The following is a 20,735-nucleotide window of genomic DNA, read 5'->3' on the forward strand; positions in this document are numbered from 1 at the left end:
AGAACTACATAAAAATGGAATCTTTGCGGCTGCGGCTATACTTATGTCTAAAACGTATTTTGTGAACTAATGTATTATTTATCAAGAATCAAAAAGCTATGTCTAGAATAGTAAAATTAAAACAGTATAATTCAGCTCGGCTTATAATCCATAAAGGATTTCAATGACTGCACATATAGCTAAAGGTATAAACAAAAATTTCGTATGATGTAAACCAACATTTAGAGAAACTTCGCTTATCTATAATACAAAGTAGTAGATGTCTGTCTCTTAAGATCTCAGTAACCACAGAACCAATCGAATTCTACTCTTCAGGGAATATACAGTGCACATAGGGGCAACAAGGTGTAACAATTCACCACCCCCAAATCAAGTTTTAAACATTCTATGAGTATTATCATACCCAGTGTACATCAGATTTCAAAGGAATCGTAAAAATACGCTTTTTAAGTAAGCATTCTAATGCATGGAAGTCAAGAAATGCAAAAATTTTCTTACAGAAAAAGGCATACTTTTTGTGTTTCACCAACAATTTTAAAAGTATTATAAAATCTCTTAGAATTAACATAATTAGACAAAATAACTTCTGATGAGTCATGCATTACATATATTTTGACAGTATAAAAGAAAAAAACACAAATTGAAGAAATTAGTCCTAAATAATTCTAGTTGAAGTCAAGATTTTAGTTTTTATTTGTTTGTTTTTTAATCAACATTTAAGAAGACAGTAAGAGGAAACATGTTTTTGCCGGGTGTCGCCGGCTAAAAAAACTATATTTGATTACCCAAAGACATATTTTAATCGCCAGCACTGGTTTCATTTACCCCCCCGCGCCCCCGTAGGGGTTTTTAGCCCGTTTTCTGAACGTGGGTGCACGAAAAGCTTGTAAGAAAAGGCGTTTAAATGCGCTTTTAAAGTCAAAACTTAAGATATAATTCAAATAAATAAAAGACACAAAAACATAGACATATTGGGAAATATTTATTCTGACTTAGAATTAAAGTTAATAATAAATATTTTCAAGTCCTATTGCACTAAATGATGGGGAAGAGAGGAGGGGGGGCTAAACCTAAATCTAAACGTCTTTATGTTTGATGTTTTAATGTAACTAAATAATCGTTTCTATAGATTATTACAAATATCAGGGATCTAAAGGGATAAGACAAAGGTCAATAAATTGTTGTACATCCCCAATGATAATACACAAAATTACCCCTTGTGTAGATTAAAGTTAGTAGTTAAAACGTTTGAACACACAACTGTAAAACTTTGGGGACTAGTGTTATAAACAGCCCAATGTCCCCTACCTCACTGCGGAAAGATAAAGTTAATATGCAAATAACGTGAGGTTCTTATAATCATTCTAAATTGGAATTAGTAAGTAGTCTTCTGTCTGTCTATTGGTAATGCTTTGTTTTTAAATTATGTAGTTACAGGGTATTCATGTTTAAAGTCAGCATTTTTATTTAGAAAGGGAGGGGACTGTTAATTACACTAGTCCCCAAAATTCAAAGTTTTATAATAACGTTTTTATATTCGTTAGCATAAGAACTTCAGGAAATTTAATTGATTTTTTATTGGTTGGTTCATTAAGATGAGTGTCAAAACTTTTCAACCACTAATTGTCATCTACAGACAAATAATTTTGTAATGTAATTTATTAAATATGTATCTATTAAATATGTATCAATATTGGGGATGTACATATTAATCGGTTATTGTTTTGTTCCTTAGATCCCTAGGTGTTAATATATAATACAAAGTAGCTTAATTTCTGTTTGTCTGTCCGCCCATCCCTTAAGATCTCGCTAACCACTAAACTGATTGAATTCTACTCTTCAGGGAATATATCTACTGGCTCTGTGGTTGTTTAAAGATCTTTTTCAAAAATAAAAATCCCCCTCAATTTTTTCATATTTCTATAATTAGGGTCGGTCCGTCCGTACATCTGGTACAGTTAGCTCTTTTACTTAACTTAAACAGGCTAGAATTGTCCTATCGATCTCAAACTTTTCATGCTGATTTCTACAACAGTTAGGTACGACTTAGAAAGCACAGCAACTCTATAATCGTTACCAGAAAGTCCGTACATCCATTTATAACAAGCTGATTTTTACTTTTTTGACAACAAATAATGGTTTTGAATGTTAAAAATATCCTATTCATCTGATTTTTTGAATACTGATTCCTATTTCAATAACGTCTATTGTTATAAGCGAAGCATCTCTATAATCAAGTCCTAAAAACGTCAGTATGTCCTCAAACATTAACATGTATTTAATCAGTTTTAATTACAATTTTGTATAGACATGCATTAATATTCAGTTCTGACACTTCACAAGTGTTAATGTTCGTTTGTCCTTCCATTTCAGAGCTTCGCTTCTTTCGTGGATGTTGTCATCCTTGTTTAATTACCTCTTGGGGCAAATCCCCTAGAGGCTAGGGGCGAAACCGCTAGTGTACATATAAACAGTAAACAAGAATCATAATATCACTATAAATATAGATATTAGTTAATAAAAATTTATGTTAATCATGCCCACATTTATAATGGATTTATTAAACATAAAAATAAAGTGAAACTTGTAGCTTGCTAAAATAAGGATCCCCATCCACCCCCATTTACACCATCCCCTCCCCTCCTACTGAAACGAATTCCATGACCCCAAATTTGACACTTTGAACACTAAAATCGGACTACAATTAACCTAGTTACACTTTAAAGGGCCCAAAAAGCTAGTGATAGGGTAGCTGCGCTACTAAAAAATTATCATATTGCTCTGATAACCAAAACCCCTAATTAGACATTTTTAACACGAAATTCAAGATAGTTGATGGATAGATAGATGGATAGTTAGATGGATAGGTAGATGAATAGATATATGGATAGAAAGATAGATAAGTAAATGGATAGATGGATAGATAGAGGGATAGATTGATGGATGGATAAATTGATAGTTGATGGATAAAGAGATGAATAGTTGATGGATAGATAGATGGATCGATATATAGATAGATAGATGGATAGATAGATGGATAGATAGATAGATGGATAGATAGATGGATAGATAGAAGGATAGATAGATGGATAGACAGATGGATAGACTGATAGATAGATATATGGATAGAAAGATGGATAGATAGATGGATAGATAGATGGATAGATAGATGGATAGATAGATGGATAGATAGATGGATAGATAGATGGATAGATAGATAGATGGATAGATAGATGGATAGATAGATGGATAGATAGATGGATAGATAGATGGATAGATAGATGGATAGACAGATGGATTGATATATGAATAGATAGATGGATAGATTGATGGATAGATAGATGGATAGGGTAAGGGGGGGCTATTTTCGGGAGGGGTTAATCTGGTAATTTTCTATCTACCTTCATAAAATGACCTTTATCTCCATGTTCCTTTCAAATGACAGAAAAAAACATAAAAGCAAATTTGTTTGTTGTTAAATTGCCTACAAAAAAGTATAAATGAAATTTTTGTGAGATGAATTTTAAGGGTACTAAATAATTAAATCCCCTTTCTGGTTGATATGCCCCAATGTGCAGTGTGTTTTTTTTATGATAACTTTTTTGAAAGCAATTTTACCCCACTTATAGTTATCAGAATTTAATGATCAATGGCTTTTTTTCTTCGTTTTTTAAGGCAATTAATAGAACAACAAAAAAATATTTCAGTTTTTATTTAAAAAGTACAGTAAAATCTAAAATTCAAAACTTAGGTGTCAACATCTAAAAATGGTTTTAGCGCATTTTTCTTATGCTCAAATAATCAACCTTTTGCAAGAATGGCTGCTAAACACTTCAAAGTTGAGTCATGAACTAAAAATGTATACAGATACTATTAGGGACATGTACTAGAACATATCAAAGTTTGAAGGTCATATCTCAACCAGGGAGGGAGTACTGGCCCCCCAAAGTTGACTACAGAAAATCCATTTTTTTAAGAAAAATGCGCTAAAACCATTTTTACATGTTGACACCTAAGTTTTGAAATTTAGATTTTACTGTACTTTTTAAATAAAAACTGAATTTTTTTTTATTGTTCTATTAATTGCCTTAAAAAACAAAGAAAATAAGCCATTAATCATTAAATTCTGATAACTATAAGTGGGGTAAAATTGCTTTCAAAAAAGTTCTCATAAAAAAAACACACTGAACCTTCTGGTCCTGTGGTTATATTATCTTTCTTTTTTTTTTGATGGAGGGGGGGGGACATCCCCAAACCCTCAAAAACAAAAGTAGATTATCTATAATACAAAGTAGAACGATGTCTGTCTGTCTGTTTGTTTGTAGCAAGGGTCTCGCTAACCACTGAACCGATCAGGTTCTCCTTTACAGGGTAGCTTCTCATAAGTCTCGGGAAGGTTTTTAACTAAATTCTTAGGGGATGGGACACCCCTACCCCCCCCGCCCCAATTAAAATTTTCTTTAAAATCTAAAACACCAAAAATTAGTTTGATCAAACCTTTAGGGGCAAAGTTCTCAAAGAAAGTTCGCTATTAAAATTTACCTGGCTACTCAACATATTTATAATGGAAAGCTGTATTTGTTCTTGGGCATAGCCCAGAAACCAGTCAGAGTATCATGAAGCATGGTAGATTATTCGTCAGTAAATTTTTGCCCGAAAACATAAAACTGTGTATATGTAATTAAAATAAACTAAAAATTTTAATGAAAAAAAAACAGTGAAAAGTGAAAAATTAACCAGTATGTCAATTGACGTCAACAAAACAAGTGTATATATTGTATATAAAAATGCATATAGAAAGAACAGTATGTTTAAAGTGTTAAAATTAACATGTTAATAAAACTTTGTGGAAAAAGCAAAAATTGATTACATTATTCAACAAGTAAAGTTAATTAAATATCTTTACACAATATTTTATCTAAAGTATTATTTATGGGATTTTAGAAATCAAAAAGTGATTATATTATTTCATCCTTTAACAGTATTTTTATTGAAAGTATGAAACAGAATTTTTTCTCATTTTGGAGTTTTCTAAAGTAGATTAAAATTAACACTTTGCTATTTTCTTCAAATTTTCTAGACAAATCTGGTTTTCATTGCCTTTCAGCGAGAACTCTTAATTTGAATTTATTTCCCACTGTCCCCTCCCTTACTCCCTGCGTTTAAATGGAATTATGTTAACAGGGGGGGGGGGGGGAGTTATCGGCTTGTTGATATTGTGCTGTCTTTGTAAATATAATTGTGTTTAATTTTATAGTATGACCTTTAATGTTTATTAATAAGAGAACTAATGATGTATTAAGTAAATATAAGCCTGAAAGTAGACATTTATATTCCTCAAAATTAAATTATATTAAAGTAACACCTTTTTTGGTTATTTTATTTTTGAAAATTAAAAAAAAAATATTTTGATATTTTCATGTAAGTCAGTTAAAGTGTAATAAACCTAACAAGCTACAATGATTAAAACAAGGGGGGGTTGCGTTTCTCTTTAAGATTTAAGCTTTTTTTGTAAGTTCTAACTTGGAAATTGAGATAGAAATTCACAAAATGTTTTTGGATTTTAGTATAAAAGAGCTTAAAAAAATTATACTAAGCATTATTGAATAATATTAGGATCATTCTCCTTTGTTGTAATGATTTTTTTGTAATACCTGGGAAAATTAAAGTCAACACAACAACAGCAACTCCAGGTTATGTCTATTAAAAGTTGCATAATATTCAGAAATTCAAAATGCCTGGGGATAAACGTTCTGTTAACCCTGAACACAATGTTACAAAGAGAAATAAACTGGAGTTGCAAGGAAATCAAGCCAAGGTAAAACATTGATGGAGGTTTAAATTCCAAAGGCGATATTTTTATGGAAAGGTGGGCGGGCACAATCAGACATAGATCCTTCTTCTTTTACATAATAATTAAAGTCATACAATATGTAGTAGCTTGTAAAATTTCAAGTTTCAAAAATTTGTAAAAATCTCATTGCATTTTCAAGTTTTAAAGGAAGCCTGCAAGAAATACCACGCTTTAACTGCTGAAAGACTGCCACAAGTAAACCAAATACCCCAAATTTGAAGCCTTCAGCTTCTATAACAAAAAAGTTCTAGGCATTTTAAAATGACATTTTATGTACAATGAAAATTTTGAAAGAATTGCAATGCTCATGTTGAAAACTTTGAAATTAAACTACGTGGCCTAGAAACAAAATTATAAGCTTATTTTTGTCATAAATTTAGGTTTCCGGTAACTAATTATATTTTTACAATAAAAATACCCATTTTTATAGTTAAAATCATTTTAAAAAATTAAGTTTAACTTGCATTTTACCGAGTGTACTGTAGCCAATCAGAAGGCTGAATCAGCTTAACAACCAATCACAGCTGAGCTTTTATTAGTTTCCCCCTTTGTTTCCGCAATGATTTTCGTTTAAAAATGCAATTAAATCGGATTTTTTTTTATAGATTTTGACTATGAAATGTGGTGTTTTTATTGTAGAAATGTAATCAGTTACCGGCAATCTAAAATTCTGACAAAGATAAGGTTATAATTTTGTGTCTAGGCGACGTAATTTAATATTGTTTTTTCTTTTATGAGCATTGGAAATCTTTCAAAAATTTCATTGTACATAAAATGCTATTTTGAATTGCCTAGAACTTTTTTGTTATTGAAGCTGAAGGCTTTAAATTTGGGGTATTGGGTCTACTTGTGGCAGTCTTTCAGCCGTTAAAGCGTGGTATTTCTTGCAGGCGTCCTTTAAGATTAAATATTCAGAATAAAATCTTCAGGTAATTTAAACAAAACAAAAAAACGCAACAACTTTAATTAGAAAAAAACCTACTCTATAATTTATTTTGTCTGTGTGTGACCTTAACATTATGGGGAAAATTTGTTTTACTTCTCTATCTACTTATGCGGATTTTTTCTGAAGCATTCCATGTATAAATATAATTATAATGATAGTTGTCTTGCAGTGAATGTAACATTAAAGTTTGCTAATTTCTAGGCTATTGGTAAAGGATTCCAGGACTTGCCTCCAGAGGTTATTGGCAAAATTATGGGTTACTGTTCTACAGATGATAAGAAGGAAATGAGATGTGTCTCTAAATGGTATGAATCAAAATCTAAAATCTTTGCCAAACTTATAATTATATTACATTTACATTTCAATGTTTGCTTCCCTGTAGTATAAAAGCAAGGGAGGGGAGGGTTAACCCAATCGTGACAAACCACTGAACTGATTGGGCTCTACTCTTCAGGGAATATACCTACTGGTCCTGTGACCCCCAAACCGCCCAAAAAAGAAAAATACAAATACCCCCCCAAAAAAATAATTCTAAACTAAAATTAAAAAAGGGGAGTGGTTGACTATTGCCCCCTCCCCCCTATCAAAAAACAAAATTTTCTTCCCCACAAAATGTTTTTACTTTCTTTATTTAACCGACCCCCCCCCCCTAAAAAAAATAATTTAATGGATGGATGGATTGTTGGAATTCAAGATATGATAAAATAAGCCTTCCCTGAAATTCTCAGCTTGATAGGTCCAAAAAAAGGGAGCTCATTATGAATGGGTAAAGGTGTTTAGTACACTAGTCCCAAAAGTTTTTTAAAATAAGTACTAGAATGTAAGTGTGACTGTTAAAATGATTTTTTTTAAAGACCAAAAAAGAGATACAAGTGTATAATGTTACATAAGTAACTTTTTTTCAATTTAAATTTTTGGCAAAATTCCACAAGTAGTAAAGCATTAAAATTGTTTTTGTTTATTAATAAGTATTTTACCTATATTATATTTTAGGTATTTCAACGTGGTTTCCACTGCTTCTAAAGAACTAAAATCTTTATTTGAAACCTTTACAATCAAGAATGTTCCTGTTAATTATTCTCAAATATCTGAAGTTCTCTCAAATGCAATAAAGAGATCATTTGGGCCAGAAATCAGGTTGGATCTACATTTAGATACATATCCAGTATCTTCTGGCCAAATAAAAATATTAACTAGTTACAAGGAGAATATAGTCTCACTAAAAATTTACGATCCAAAAATATTGTTGCAGCCTCATCTGGAATTCACAAATATTCAGCGGCTAGATATTAGTTTTCTTTATATTGATAAGAAGTTACATAATATATGTATATGGGAGGCAATCTTGGCCAGGTATGGTGACAAGCTGGAACATCTTGGTGTTAAGAATTTAGAGATACCCAACAGTTCTGTACTTCAAGTGCCTCATCTATTTAAACTGACATCTTTAGCACTTGGTACTGAAGATAATAACATTGTGAACACATTTGTAGATGCAGTTAACAAAGAAAATATTACTCATTTGTCACTATGGTGGATCACACTAGACATTGAACAATTAGATAATCTAATGTTTCCAAAGCTACAATATCTGGAATTAGTTAATCTGTTAACACCTAGTGAATCTGCTTTAGCATTGATCAAGTGTAACAAGGATTCAATTAAAAAGTTGGTATTGGATCATGTTAATTTTACACATAGTGATATTGTGGATATAAAGATACCAAATCTACAATACCTTGATTTATTCAATATATCTGGTGATGTTGCTCTTACTTTGATCAAGTTTAACAAGGATACAATTACTAAGTTGAAGTTGAATATGGTTAACTTTAGACTAAGTGATATTGGAGATATAAAGATACCAAATCTACAATACCTCAAATTAAGGAATATACCTGTTGATGTTGCTCTATCCTTGATGAAGTGTAATAAGGATACAATTACTAAGTTGAAGGTGGTTGTTATTGGAGATATAAAGATACCAAATCTGCAATACCTAGAATTAGATTATACATCTAGTGATGCTGCACTATCCTTTATCAAGAATAACAAGGATACAATTACAAAGTTGAAGTTGCTTCATGTTAAATTTACACATAGTGATATTGGAGATATAAAGATACCTAATCTTCAATATCTGGAATTATTACGTATACCTGGTGATTTTGCACTATCCTTGATCAAGAATAACAAGGATACCTTATATGAGATAAGATTAGACATCTATGTATTCAGAAACCCTTCCCTACCAGTTGTTGAGATACCAAGATTGAAACGTCTTTATCTGAATTATGGTAATGCTACCTCTGAACTTCAATTTATTAAAGCTTTTGGAAGAAATATAGAAGAACTCAGAACCTGTGATAAAAATGGATATTCTATAAGAAAATCTAGAGAAGAGTTAAACAACCTGAAGACAGAGGCTCTTGCTTTACAATAATTCTATCTGAGGTTATTCTGCACACATTGATTTTACATTCAATTATTTTACTTCATACTATTATTAACATATTTGTTCTTTTTTTAATAGTACAGTAAGACCAATGAAAAAGTATTTTTTAGGGTGTACAATAAGATATATAAGTTTTCCGGAATTTTAATGTTAGGGGGAGATTTGATATCTGCATCAAATTTTAAGGATTTTTTATAAAATTCGTTTTTTGTATAATTCTTTATCTAAAAGCGGAAATGCATTTTAAGTTAATTAATTTTGACCAATAGGATAGGTGGATTTTAAACTACTTGCGCTCTAATTGGTTGAATGATGTACGCCATCCAATCAGAGCGCAGATTTTTTAAATCCACCAATCACAGATGCTAAAATTAAATAACTTAAATTGCATTTCCGCTTTTAGATAAAGAATTATAGAAAAAAAGAATTTTATAAAAAATCCTCAAAATTTGATGCAGATTTCAAATCTCCCCCTAACTTTAAAATTCCGGAAAACTTATATATCTTAGTGTACAACCCTTATTTCTTAATGTATCATCAAAAGTGGCATATGTTCTTGTTCTCTACAAAATTTACACAAGAAAAAGAAGACAAATTTGATTTTAAGAATATATCAAGGGAGATTTTTATGGCCAAAGTTTCTAAAAAGCTCTTGAGAAAAAGAATTTTTTTAGTTTTTCATATTTTTTAATGGATATGTGATATATTTCTGCTAACTGAAGAATAATACACAAAGAAAAAAAAGTTACAAACTATTTCTTTTTATTCCACAAAAAAATATAAATTTTTCATGGCAAAAAATGAATGAAACAAAAAGAATTTTCTTGCTATATTCCTATTTATTTATTTGGTTGTTTTTTCTTATACAATTTTCCTTAAAAAGTAAGTTTTTCAAAATATGATTAACCTAAAAAGACTCAAAAAAATATGTGAAAAAAATACTTTGAACTTAATATAAAAATTTTGACTCTCATGCAAATTTTAAAGTTTTGCTTCTTTTTTGTTTCACCTTCCAAACAAGTGAAGTATTTTTTTTAGCACAGCAATATCTGCAATTTTAACTATAAAAAAGCATTTAATAATTTATCATCTGTTCAAAAGAGGTTTTTCCTAGTTTAAATTAATGTGATTAATCAAAAATTATAACTTTTCATGTTTTGTTGTTGTTGTTGTAATAAGAGTACTACTAATGATATATTAAGTAAATGTAATTATAAATCTGAAAGTTCATGAAATACACTACTTTATTTTCAATCAAATGCAATTAGAAATCAATAGATATTAGTTTGTAATGTTGCTAAATTCTAACAACAATAAAAGCAAATGATTTGATTTTACATATTATTTGATACTTGATAACATTATTTATCTAACTCATATTATGTTGTACTACATTTTAGAAAATTGTTGTTTATTTTGTTACACTTAAGTATATATAATATACACAGGGAGATGATTTGTGATAAATATGTTAGGTTTTGTGTGAATATTAATGATTTATTAAGTAAAAGTTATTATGAATCTAAAAGTAGATGAAATACACTGCTATATTCTTCATCAAATATAATTTGATCAAGATGAATAAAAATATTTGCTCACATTAGACTCTTTCATAATAGAAAATAAATTTAATGTTTAATTATTTTGCAAATTTTAGTATCAAGGTTGATATTTTTTTAAAGAATAAAAATAAAGATGTTTGAAAATTTGTCAACATTTCTAAATTATTTTTCAGATATTCAAAATGTCTGGTGATAAAAAAGTATCTGAAAATAAAAAGAAGCCAGATGAGGTAAAAAAAAATTTCAATAGGTATCCATAATCAAGAACTGTTTTGAATTAAAAGTGAGAATATATTTGGTAAAGGTTTCCCTGCAGGGTTGGATCATTTCAGTAATAACAATTTAAGTTTATGGGTAACCTGCATTGGTTGATGTTCAAACACCAAATCGAAAGTCGGCACAAGGTCATTGTTATAGGGAAATACGGTTAGTTAACCCCTTCTACCCCTAGTGTTTTACTCTAAGTATATCAATGGTACCTTCATTACATAAAGGATGTTTTTTGTATTAGACACAATAGGTACCTTTATTTTCTTGTATTAAAATATTTGTATATTTCTAGGCTGTTGCTAAAGGATTCCAGGACTTGCCTCCAGAGATCATTGGCAAAATTATGAGTTATTGTTCTACGGCTGATCAGAAGGAAATGAGATGTGTCTCTAAATGGTATGATTTAATATTTTAAAATTTAATTCTAAGCATCTCTGAAAAGCTTTGGCTAACTATTAATGATATTACATCCACCTTCTAATCCTTAGATAGTTTTCTCTGTAGTATTATGATAAAGGAAGGATGTAATTCTACATTGCTTTTACTCCATTTTAATCATTTTAGTAAATGACACTTCAATGATTTTAAGTTCCTTTTTTGTAGTAATTGAATGTTTTTGCCAAAATAGAATGATGTATTTGTGTCCAGAGAGAGAGGGGACAATGGGCTGTTTATTACACTAGTCCCCAAAGTTTAACAATAGCTTTTTCTTATTTGTTGGCTCAAAAATTTTTGGAACTCCTACTGAATTTTGATTGGTTGGTTTATAAAGTTTAGTGTTCAAGCATTTCAACTACTAATTTTTATCTACAAAAGGGGTAATTTTGTGTGTCATTATTGGGAATGTTCATCAATTTTTCGGTCATTGTCTCATCTCTTTAGATGTCTGATTTGTGTCTGCCCATATTGATTTTGGCCAATAGTATTAGGAAATAATTTTTAGCCTTTGTAAGCAGTAATTTCAGGGCTCTGGATTTGGCTCTTGCTATGACTTAAAATCAAAAAAAACTTAACGTATTTGTTTGCCAAGTCTATTATTGACTTTTAAAGGTTTTAAAAGTTCAATTTTGGATAAAAATGGCCTTGAAAAACTTTTAAGGGGCATTTGCACACGTCACAGCAGAGTTAACAAATTATATCAAATAAAAAAAAATTTAAATCTAATGTGAAGCCGTTTTTTAACAAAAATAACGGCTCTGGCTCAGGAAAATATTGTGGTAAAAATTACATGAATTGGTTATACTTTTCAGGGAATCTTTAGAAATGTCTTAGGCCAGGTGCAAACGTACCTTTTTGTTGTTTATTATATTGAGTTTTGATGGGCTATAAAGGCTGTGTAAAGATTTAAGTCAACCCATGCAGTAATTGGATGTTTATATGTCATAGTAGTAGAATGATATTGTATATTATTAAGAATTTTACCATTATTTTATTTCAGGTATTTAAATGTGGTTTCCACTGCTTCTGAGAAATTGAAATCTTTGTTTGAAACTTATACAATCAAGAATGTTAATGAAAGTAATTATTCTCAAATATCTGAAGTTCTTTCAAATGCCATTAAGAGATCATTTGGGCCAGAAGTCAGGTTGGATCTACAGTTAAATAAATCTTTCAATAGAGCATTATCTTCTGAACAAATGAGAGAAATATTAACAAGTTATAAGAAGAATATAGTCTCACTGAATATTCTACTTATGAATGATCCAGAAATATTGTTGCAGCCTCATCTAGAATTCACAAATATTCAAAAGCTAGATATATCTTTTCATGGTGTTGATTATGGTTTACATAAGAATATACATGAGGGAATCTTGGCCAGATATGGTGACAAGCTGGAACATCTTGGTGTCAAGTTTTTAAAGGTACCCAATAAAACTGCACTTCAATTGCCTCATCTATCTAAACTAAAATCTATAGCACTTAATGATGTTGATAATTACATTGTGCACACATTTTTGAATGCAGTTAACAAAGAAAACAGTATTTCAAAGTTACAACATCTAGAATTAATGAATACATCTGGTGAATCTGCTTTAGAATTGATCAAGTGTAACAAGGATTCAATTACAAAGTTAAAGTTGAGTGATGTTAACTTTACACAAAGTGATATTGGAGATATAAAGATACTAAATCTACAATACCTAATTTTATGTGGTATACCTGGCGATGTTGCTCTATCCTTGATCAAGTGTAACAAGGATTCAATTACAAATTTGAAGGTGCATAATGTTTACTTTAGAAATAGTGATATTGGAGATATAAAGATACCAAATCTACAATACCTAATTTTATGTGGTATACCTGGTGATGTTGCTCTATCCTTGATCAAGTGTAACAAGGATACAGTTACAAATTTGAAGGTGCATAATGTTAACTTTAGACAAAGTGATAATGGATATGTAATGATACCAAATCTGCAAAGTCTTGGATTTTGGAAAATATCTAGTAATATTGCTATATCCTTGATCAAGTGTAACAAGGATACAATTACAAAGTTGAAGGTGAATAATGTTAATTTTATGCCTAGTGATATTGGAGATATAAAGATACCAAATCTATCAAACCTTGAAATATCATACATATCTGTTGATAATGCTCTATCCTTGATCAAGAATAACAAGGAAAGCTTATATGAGATAAGATTAAACATCTATGAATTTGGAAATACTTCCCTCCCAGTTGTTAAGATGCCAAGACTGAAACGTCTTTATCTGCAGGTTTTTGGTGATACCTCTAAACTTAAATTGATCAAGATTATCAAAGCCTTTGGTGGAAATATAGAAGATTTCTGGTCCTATGATTCAAACAAACAAACTTATATTAGAACATCTAGAGAAGAGCTAAACAATCTAAAGCTTAAAGCTTTTGCTTTACAATAATCCAATTAAAGGTTATTCTACTTAAATTGATTTCACTTGTAATTATTATCAGAAGATGAAATTGACTACAGTTTTAATTATCTTCCAAGATAGTAGTTGTATCCTTAAAATTAATTATGCTTCTTTGTTTCACCTTCTAAACATTTAGTATACCTACGTATTTTATATTTTTTATATGTATTTTACACAACAAATGCATTTATTTTTTTCTACTTTTATAAGAAAATTTTTAAACAGGTGTAATTTCAATTCAAATATTTATGAATCAAATATGAAAAAATGTCCTCTTAAAAGCAGCTACTATATAATAGATGTCCAAATGTTATTTATCAATCTTGTTTTTGACTTTGTGGTTAATTATAAAATGGACATTCAGCCAAGTTAGAATTCGATGGGACAATTCCAACATGCCTAAATTAACAAAAAAAGCTCTCCAGACAGAACTCTCCAAACTAACAGACTGACCCTTATTATAGAAAAGATTTGTTGTAAAAAAATATTATATTCAATTACTTTGTTAATTTTAGTTTTAAGGTTGATATTTTTTGAAGAATAAAAATAAAGACATTTAAAAATTTGTAAACATTTCTAAATTATATTTCAGATATTCAAAATGTCTGGTGATAAAAATGCATCTGAAAATAAAAAGAAGCTGGCTGAGGTAAAACAATATTTCATTAGGTATCCATAATCAAGAACTATTTTGAATTAAAAATTAGGTTATATTTGGTAAAGGTTTTCCTGCAGGGTTGGGTCATTGCAACTCAGGGTTATGGGTAACCTGGAGCGATTTGGTAAAAAAATGTCACTCACCCTCTTAATTTTAATCTTTTTCAATTTATGTAGGGGCATGGGTTTATTGCTCAACAGGTACTCTGAGGGAAAGCAACATTTTATCAGAGAACAAAAGTATTTGTAATAAATTTATTGATTTAGGCGCAGTTTTAATGAATGGGAAGTAAGGTTAATAGAAGGGTTGGGGGAGCTAAGGTATAATCTGGTTTATAAATAATATGGAATAGTCAATAATAAACAATGAGCTAACAGTGCACAGCACATAAATTATATGAGTTTTGAGTTTTATTAGACACAATAGGTACCTTTACTTTCTTGAATTAAAATATTTGTATATTTCTAGGCTGTTGCCAAAGGATTCCAGGACTTGCCTCCAGAGATCATTGGCAAAATTATGAGTTATTGTTCTACGGCTGATCAGAAGGAAATGAGATGTGTCTCTAAATGGTATGATTTAATATTTTAATCCAAAGCATCACTGAAAAGCTTTGCCTATCTTTTTACTTTTAAAATTTTGGATACTTTTCTGTGTTATAAAAACACAGATGAGGGGGTATTTCTACTTAGCTTTGTCCATTTTACTTATTTTATTACTTATTATTAAAATATCAAGTCCTTCTGTGAAGTAATTGGAATTGTATCTTCTAAAGTAGGAGGATGTATTTGTGTCTGTTTACATTATTTTTGTCTAATAATTAATAGTCTTTCCAAACAGTAATTCATTGAATATCTATCCTATAATATAAAGCAGTAAGATTTTTCTTGTCTGAATCTAAAGATCTCAAAGCTTTTTGTCGTTTATGATATTGTAGGGTTTTGATGGGATACAAAAAAGTCTTTTCAGTCAGTCTATGCAGTAATTGGATGTCATAGAAGTAAAATGTGTATGTTAATATGATTTTTAAAATAAGTCCAAAAAGATATATAAGTGTGGAATGTTGCATAACTTTTATTAGATTTTAATTTTTTTGATAAATAAGTTAATATTAGTGTTTTACTCATATCATATTTAGGTGTTTCATTGTGGTTTCCACTGTATCTAAGAAACTAAAATCTTTGTTTGGAACCTATACAATCTATGTTGATGAAAGTAATTATTCTCAAATATCTGAAGTTCTTTCAAATGCTGTTAAAAGATCATTTGGGCCAGAAGTCAGGTTGGATCTAAAGTTAGATACATATTCAGTATATCCTACCCAAATAAAGGAAATATTAACAAGCTTTAAGGAGAATTTAGTCTCACTACGGATTTCACTGAATCGGGATGATCCAGAAATATTGTTGGAGCCTCATCTAGAATTCACAAATATTAAAAGGCTAGACATTCTTTTTTGTTGTGTTGATGAGGGTTTAGATAAAAATATGTGTGAGGCAATCTTGGCCAGGTATGGTGACAAGCTGGAACATCTTGGTATTATGGATTTAAAGATACAAAAAAATACTGTACTGCAAGTGGCTCATCTATCTAAACTGAAATCTTTAACACTTGATACTGTTGGTAATAACATTGTGAACACATTTGTAAATGCAGTTATCAAAGAAAACATTACTTATTTGTCACTATGTAATATCAGACTAGACATTGACCAATTAGATAATCTAATATTTCCAAATCTACAACACCTGGAATCATCAGGGAGTGGAACATCTGTTGAACCTGCGTTAGCATTGATCAAGTGTCACAAGAATACAATTACTCAGTTGAAAGTGGATAATGTTAACTTTACAAATAGTGATATTGAAGGTATAAAGATACCAAATCTATCAAATCTTGAATTATTATATGTACCTGGTGATGTTGCTCTATCCTTGATCAAGTGTAACAAAGGTACAATTACTAAGTTGAATTTGTTTAACTTTAGAAATAGTGATATTGGAGATATAAAGATACCAAATCTTCACTACCTCAAATTATTATGTATACCTGGTGATGTTGCTCTATCCTTGATCAAGTGTAACAAGGATACCTTATGTGAGATAAGACTGCGTATATTTGACTTTAGAAAACCTTCCCTACCAGTTGTTGAGATGCCAAGGCTGAACCGACTTTATCTTTGTTGTGGTGATGCTACCACTGAAATTAAGGTTTTCAAGTTTATCAAAGCCTTTGGCAGAAATATAGAAGAATTCTGGTCCTTTGATGCTGAAAAACTAACTTATATAAGAAAATCTAGAGAAGAATTAAACAATCTGAAGACAGAAGCTTTTGCTTTACAAACAAACTTAAACATGGCTAAGAAAATAAAAATATTCTTTAATAATTTAACAAAAAATTTAAAAAATAACTTTTTGTTAAGAAAAACTAAAAGATTGCATTAAATTTAATTTGCTTAATTGAAAGAAACAAAAAAATTTAATTTAAACTTGAAACTAAATTCAAAAGGATTATTTTGATTTAAATTAAAAAGAAGAACTGAATTACACATAACAATGTTTCACAATTAGAACTATTCAGCTCAAAGAACTAATTGATACTAAATTGCAATAACAAATTGAATGAATTAGAATTAGTAAACAATGTACTGTCAATACACATGTACAACGAGCACATGGGAATGGTTTGGTGCAGCAAAAAGTACAAAATGTTATGTGGCATTTAGTTTCATTTGGGATAAGAAATAGACAAAATTTCCCAGGCATTTTTTCCGCAAAAATCTTTTCCAAAAATGAAATGTTGTTTGATTAAATTTCTGAAAAGAAATGGACAAATTTTCTTATCACAAAAAGTCACTTTTTAGGGAAAAAAGATACAAAAACAACTTTTGGAAATTATTTTAGAGGATTAACAATCAACATATTACAATGGAGAGCATAAATCATAACTAAATTTCTCAGTATCTACTATCCAATAGAGTCAAATGAGAAAACTAAGCAATTAGATAACACATTTTGCTTTAATGGTTATAAAAAGGGGATTGTTACTTTCAGCGTCATTACAACTACAACACAGTCTTTTATCCAATCCTTCATTATTCACACTTGATGCTAATTGTTAACTTAATTTCATTTAAACAATATATTTTACCTAGGTAGGTATTCTTTTTAAAAAGTTTATCTGCTTGTTATTTCTGTGCTTTATATGGACAAAATTGTTTTTGTATATATGATTTATCTTATATTTTAGTAAAAAGAGTACTATGATATATTAAGTAAATGTAACTCTAAAAGTTGACATTTATATTCTGCATTACATTATCACTAACACTTTAGGTCAGGGGCGTCCAAGCTTTTTTTTTTGGGGGGGGTAAAAAATTTTAGGGGGGGGGGTAATTCGTGTTTGGGGGGGGTAAAATGGCGCGCGAAGCGCGCCGAAATTTTTTTTTACCCCCCCCAAAATTTTTACCCCGGGGGTAAAATTTGATTGGGGGGGGTAATTACCCCCCCTAAAGTCTGTTTGGGGGGGTAAATACTCCCCCCAAATCTGTTGGGGGGGGTAATTACCCCCCCCAAACTAATTTACCCCGGGGGTAAAATTTTTGGGGGGGGTAATTTAATTATGTAAAAAAAGCACCTACCTAATCTATTAAGTTAATAAGTACTATCCTATAACATAAAGTAGTAAGTAAGGTTTATTTGACTATAGCTTCAGATTTCATTACTTTTAATACTGAGTTCTCCTTTTTAGGAAAGCTTCACATAGATCCCATGATGGTTCCACACTATTATAGGTCAATCCTTTGAGTGGTTTTAGGCTATTTTTCTCCTCCCTTTTTACCCTTTAGAAAACACGAGTTCTTAGATGCTAAGGGCGCCACTACTATTCAAATATATAGTAGTATCTCATTCTTTAGAACATAAAAATACAATAATTAACTCACTAACCAATGAACCAATATGATTTTACTTTAAAGTAAAGCGTCTTATAGGTCCTGGTAAGTTTTATAACTAGTTTTGAGACACCCTGACATTCTCCCAAAAGAAATCGCCTATAGAAATTCTTTTTCATTATTTAATGAAATATTTAATTTAGTTAGGTATCTATTTTATGGAATCTTCAGTGCTTTACAATTACATCATAGATCCCCGGGATGGTTTTAGCCCTTATAAAGGCCCAAGCAAATAAAACATGATCAAACTATTAAGTTTTAACTGGTTGGACAGTAAAATTTTTTTTTAAAGAACATTCAATTTGGGGGGGGTAAATACCCCCCCAAAAAATTTTTTTAAAGAACATTTATTTTGGGGGGGGTAATTACCCCCCCAAAATGGTTTGGGGGGGGTAAATTATTTTTGGGGGGGGTATTGTTCACAAAATTTTGGGGGTGCCTACGGCACCCCCAAAATCGTTTGGGGGTGCCAAATGGCCCATTACCCCCCCCCTTGGACGCCTATGCTTTAGGTTATTGCATTTATTATGTTTTATAGGTATATTTTGTTATTTTCATGTTGGCCATTTAAGTGTAATAAATTTGGAAAGGGGTAGGGTTGCGTTTCTCATTTAGCTTTTAAAAACTATTTTTATCAGCTCTGACTAGGGATTGAAACAGAAATTAACAAAAAGCCCATAAAATTGAAGCATTATTGGATAACTAATTATAATTGATTTAATCCCCTCTCTCTTTTGTATTTATTTCCAATATTATATACGATTTTTTTTACTGTATTATTAATTTCTTAAATAAAAATCTTTAAAATTATGCAATGTTTTATTTCGACGTGCAATATAGGTATGTATGTTTTGCTTATATAATAGTATGTTAAAAAGAAAAGCAACTCATTTAAAACCCATTTAAAACATGCTGATTTCTAACTTTTTTTTTTACAAAACTTTTTATACTATTATATGTATTCGGACAATTGGGCGTTCAAACAGCCCCAAAACAGCCAAACTAACTGCATTGAGTTCCTAACAGAGAGTGCCTTAATGTATTAACACAAGTAGGGATTCGAACCCATTCCCAAAACTAACCAACATGGAATAGCTTTATATTACAGCATGAGCATATACGTCCAAGGGGGGGGGGGGGTAATTACCCCCCCCCCCAACGATTTTTTTTCATTTTAACCCCCCCATTTAAAATTTACTCCTACCCTGGCACCCCCAACCATTTTGGAGGCGGTATTTACAAATTACAAATTTACAAAACAATTTTTGAATCTTGAATGGTTGGTTCAGACTACCAGAGTCAAAACTTTTCAACCAATAATAATTAAGCTACAGAAGTGGCTATTTTGATTATCATTATGGGGGATGTATATTAATTAATTGTCCATTGTCTTATCCCTTAAGATCCCTGAAACAGAATGAATTACAAAGAATTGGCGCACCAAATGAATTTTTCTTCCGTAAAGTGCATCCTATATATATTATTATTTAGCATTCATTGAAACAGTCGCGTGCACAGGAATTCATGAATACTCTACTTAGATATAAACTCCCTTAGGCTTACATGGGGATATGAATTAGGGCATGAGGATATACAAATATGGTACCCTAAGGATAATTCTAGGGGAATATCAAAAGGGGGAGAGGGGTTATCAATTTAGGGGGATGGGTACTGGTTATTTTTTGTCAGGGGGGGGGGGTCAAATATCAGTCAAGCAGTAAGGCCACATAAAGGACAGACAACCTGCTACTTTTTTATGAGAAAACATGTCCTAGTAATGAATGTGTGTTTATTAATAAACCTTTCACAATACCATTTCGTATAAGGTTGGCCTATTCTCGACACGCAGGGTTTTTTTTTATTTGGGGAGCGTAGCACCTCTATAAATTTTTCGAATTCTTTGTGATCTATAGTAACGGTTGCGTCCTTAGCATTTAGAGGATCTGTTCTGTGAGGGTTAAGACTTAGATGAAAACAGCCTAAAACCATACTAGGACCAATGTGAAGGTTCCTCGGAAAGGATAACTCAAAGAGAAAAAAAAACCTACTACAGTTTGCTGTTGGAGTAGCAGCTTTGACTCTAGGGGCACTTGAGGCGGTGTGGGGTTGAATGCGACCCCCCCCCCTAATTTTTTTTATATATTTTG

The 20,735-nt window shown here is 30.7% G+C and overlaps 2 protein-coding genes across 6 annotated transcripts in view; one reads left to right on the forward strand and one right to left on the reverse strand.

Moving 5' to 3' along the window:
* LOC145323806 (uncharacterized) overlaps positions 1-20,735 on the reverse strand; it is a 247,976-nt gene that overhangs the window by 112,264 nt on the left and 114,977 nt on the right. The gene's annotated exons all lie outside the window — the stretch shown is intronic.
* On the forward strand, positions 14,476-17,207 carry LOC145324329 (uncharacterized). Its single transcript, XM_080166944.1, has 3 exons — positions 14,476-14,627; positions 15,105-15,208; positions 15,775-17,207. The coding sequence occupies exons 1-3, from the start codon at positions 14,580-14,582 to the stop codon at positions 17,078-17,080; spliced, it is 1,458 nt and encodes a 485-aa protein (XP_080023070.1). The 5' UTR covers positions 14,476-14,579; the 3' UTR covers positions 17,081-17,207.

The sequence above is a fragment of the Acartia tonsa genome, chromosome 7 (genome assembly GCF_053477335.1).
Source record: "Acartia tonsa isolate MP-2025a chromosome 7, ASM5347733v1, whole genome shotgun sequence".
NCBI classification, from domain to species: domain Eukaryota; kingdom Metazoa; phylum Arthropoda; class Copepoda; order Calanoida; family Acartiidae; genus Acartia; species Acartia tonsa.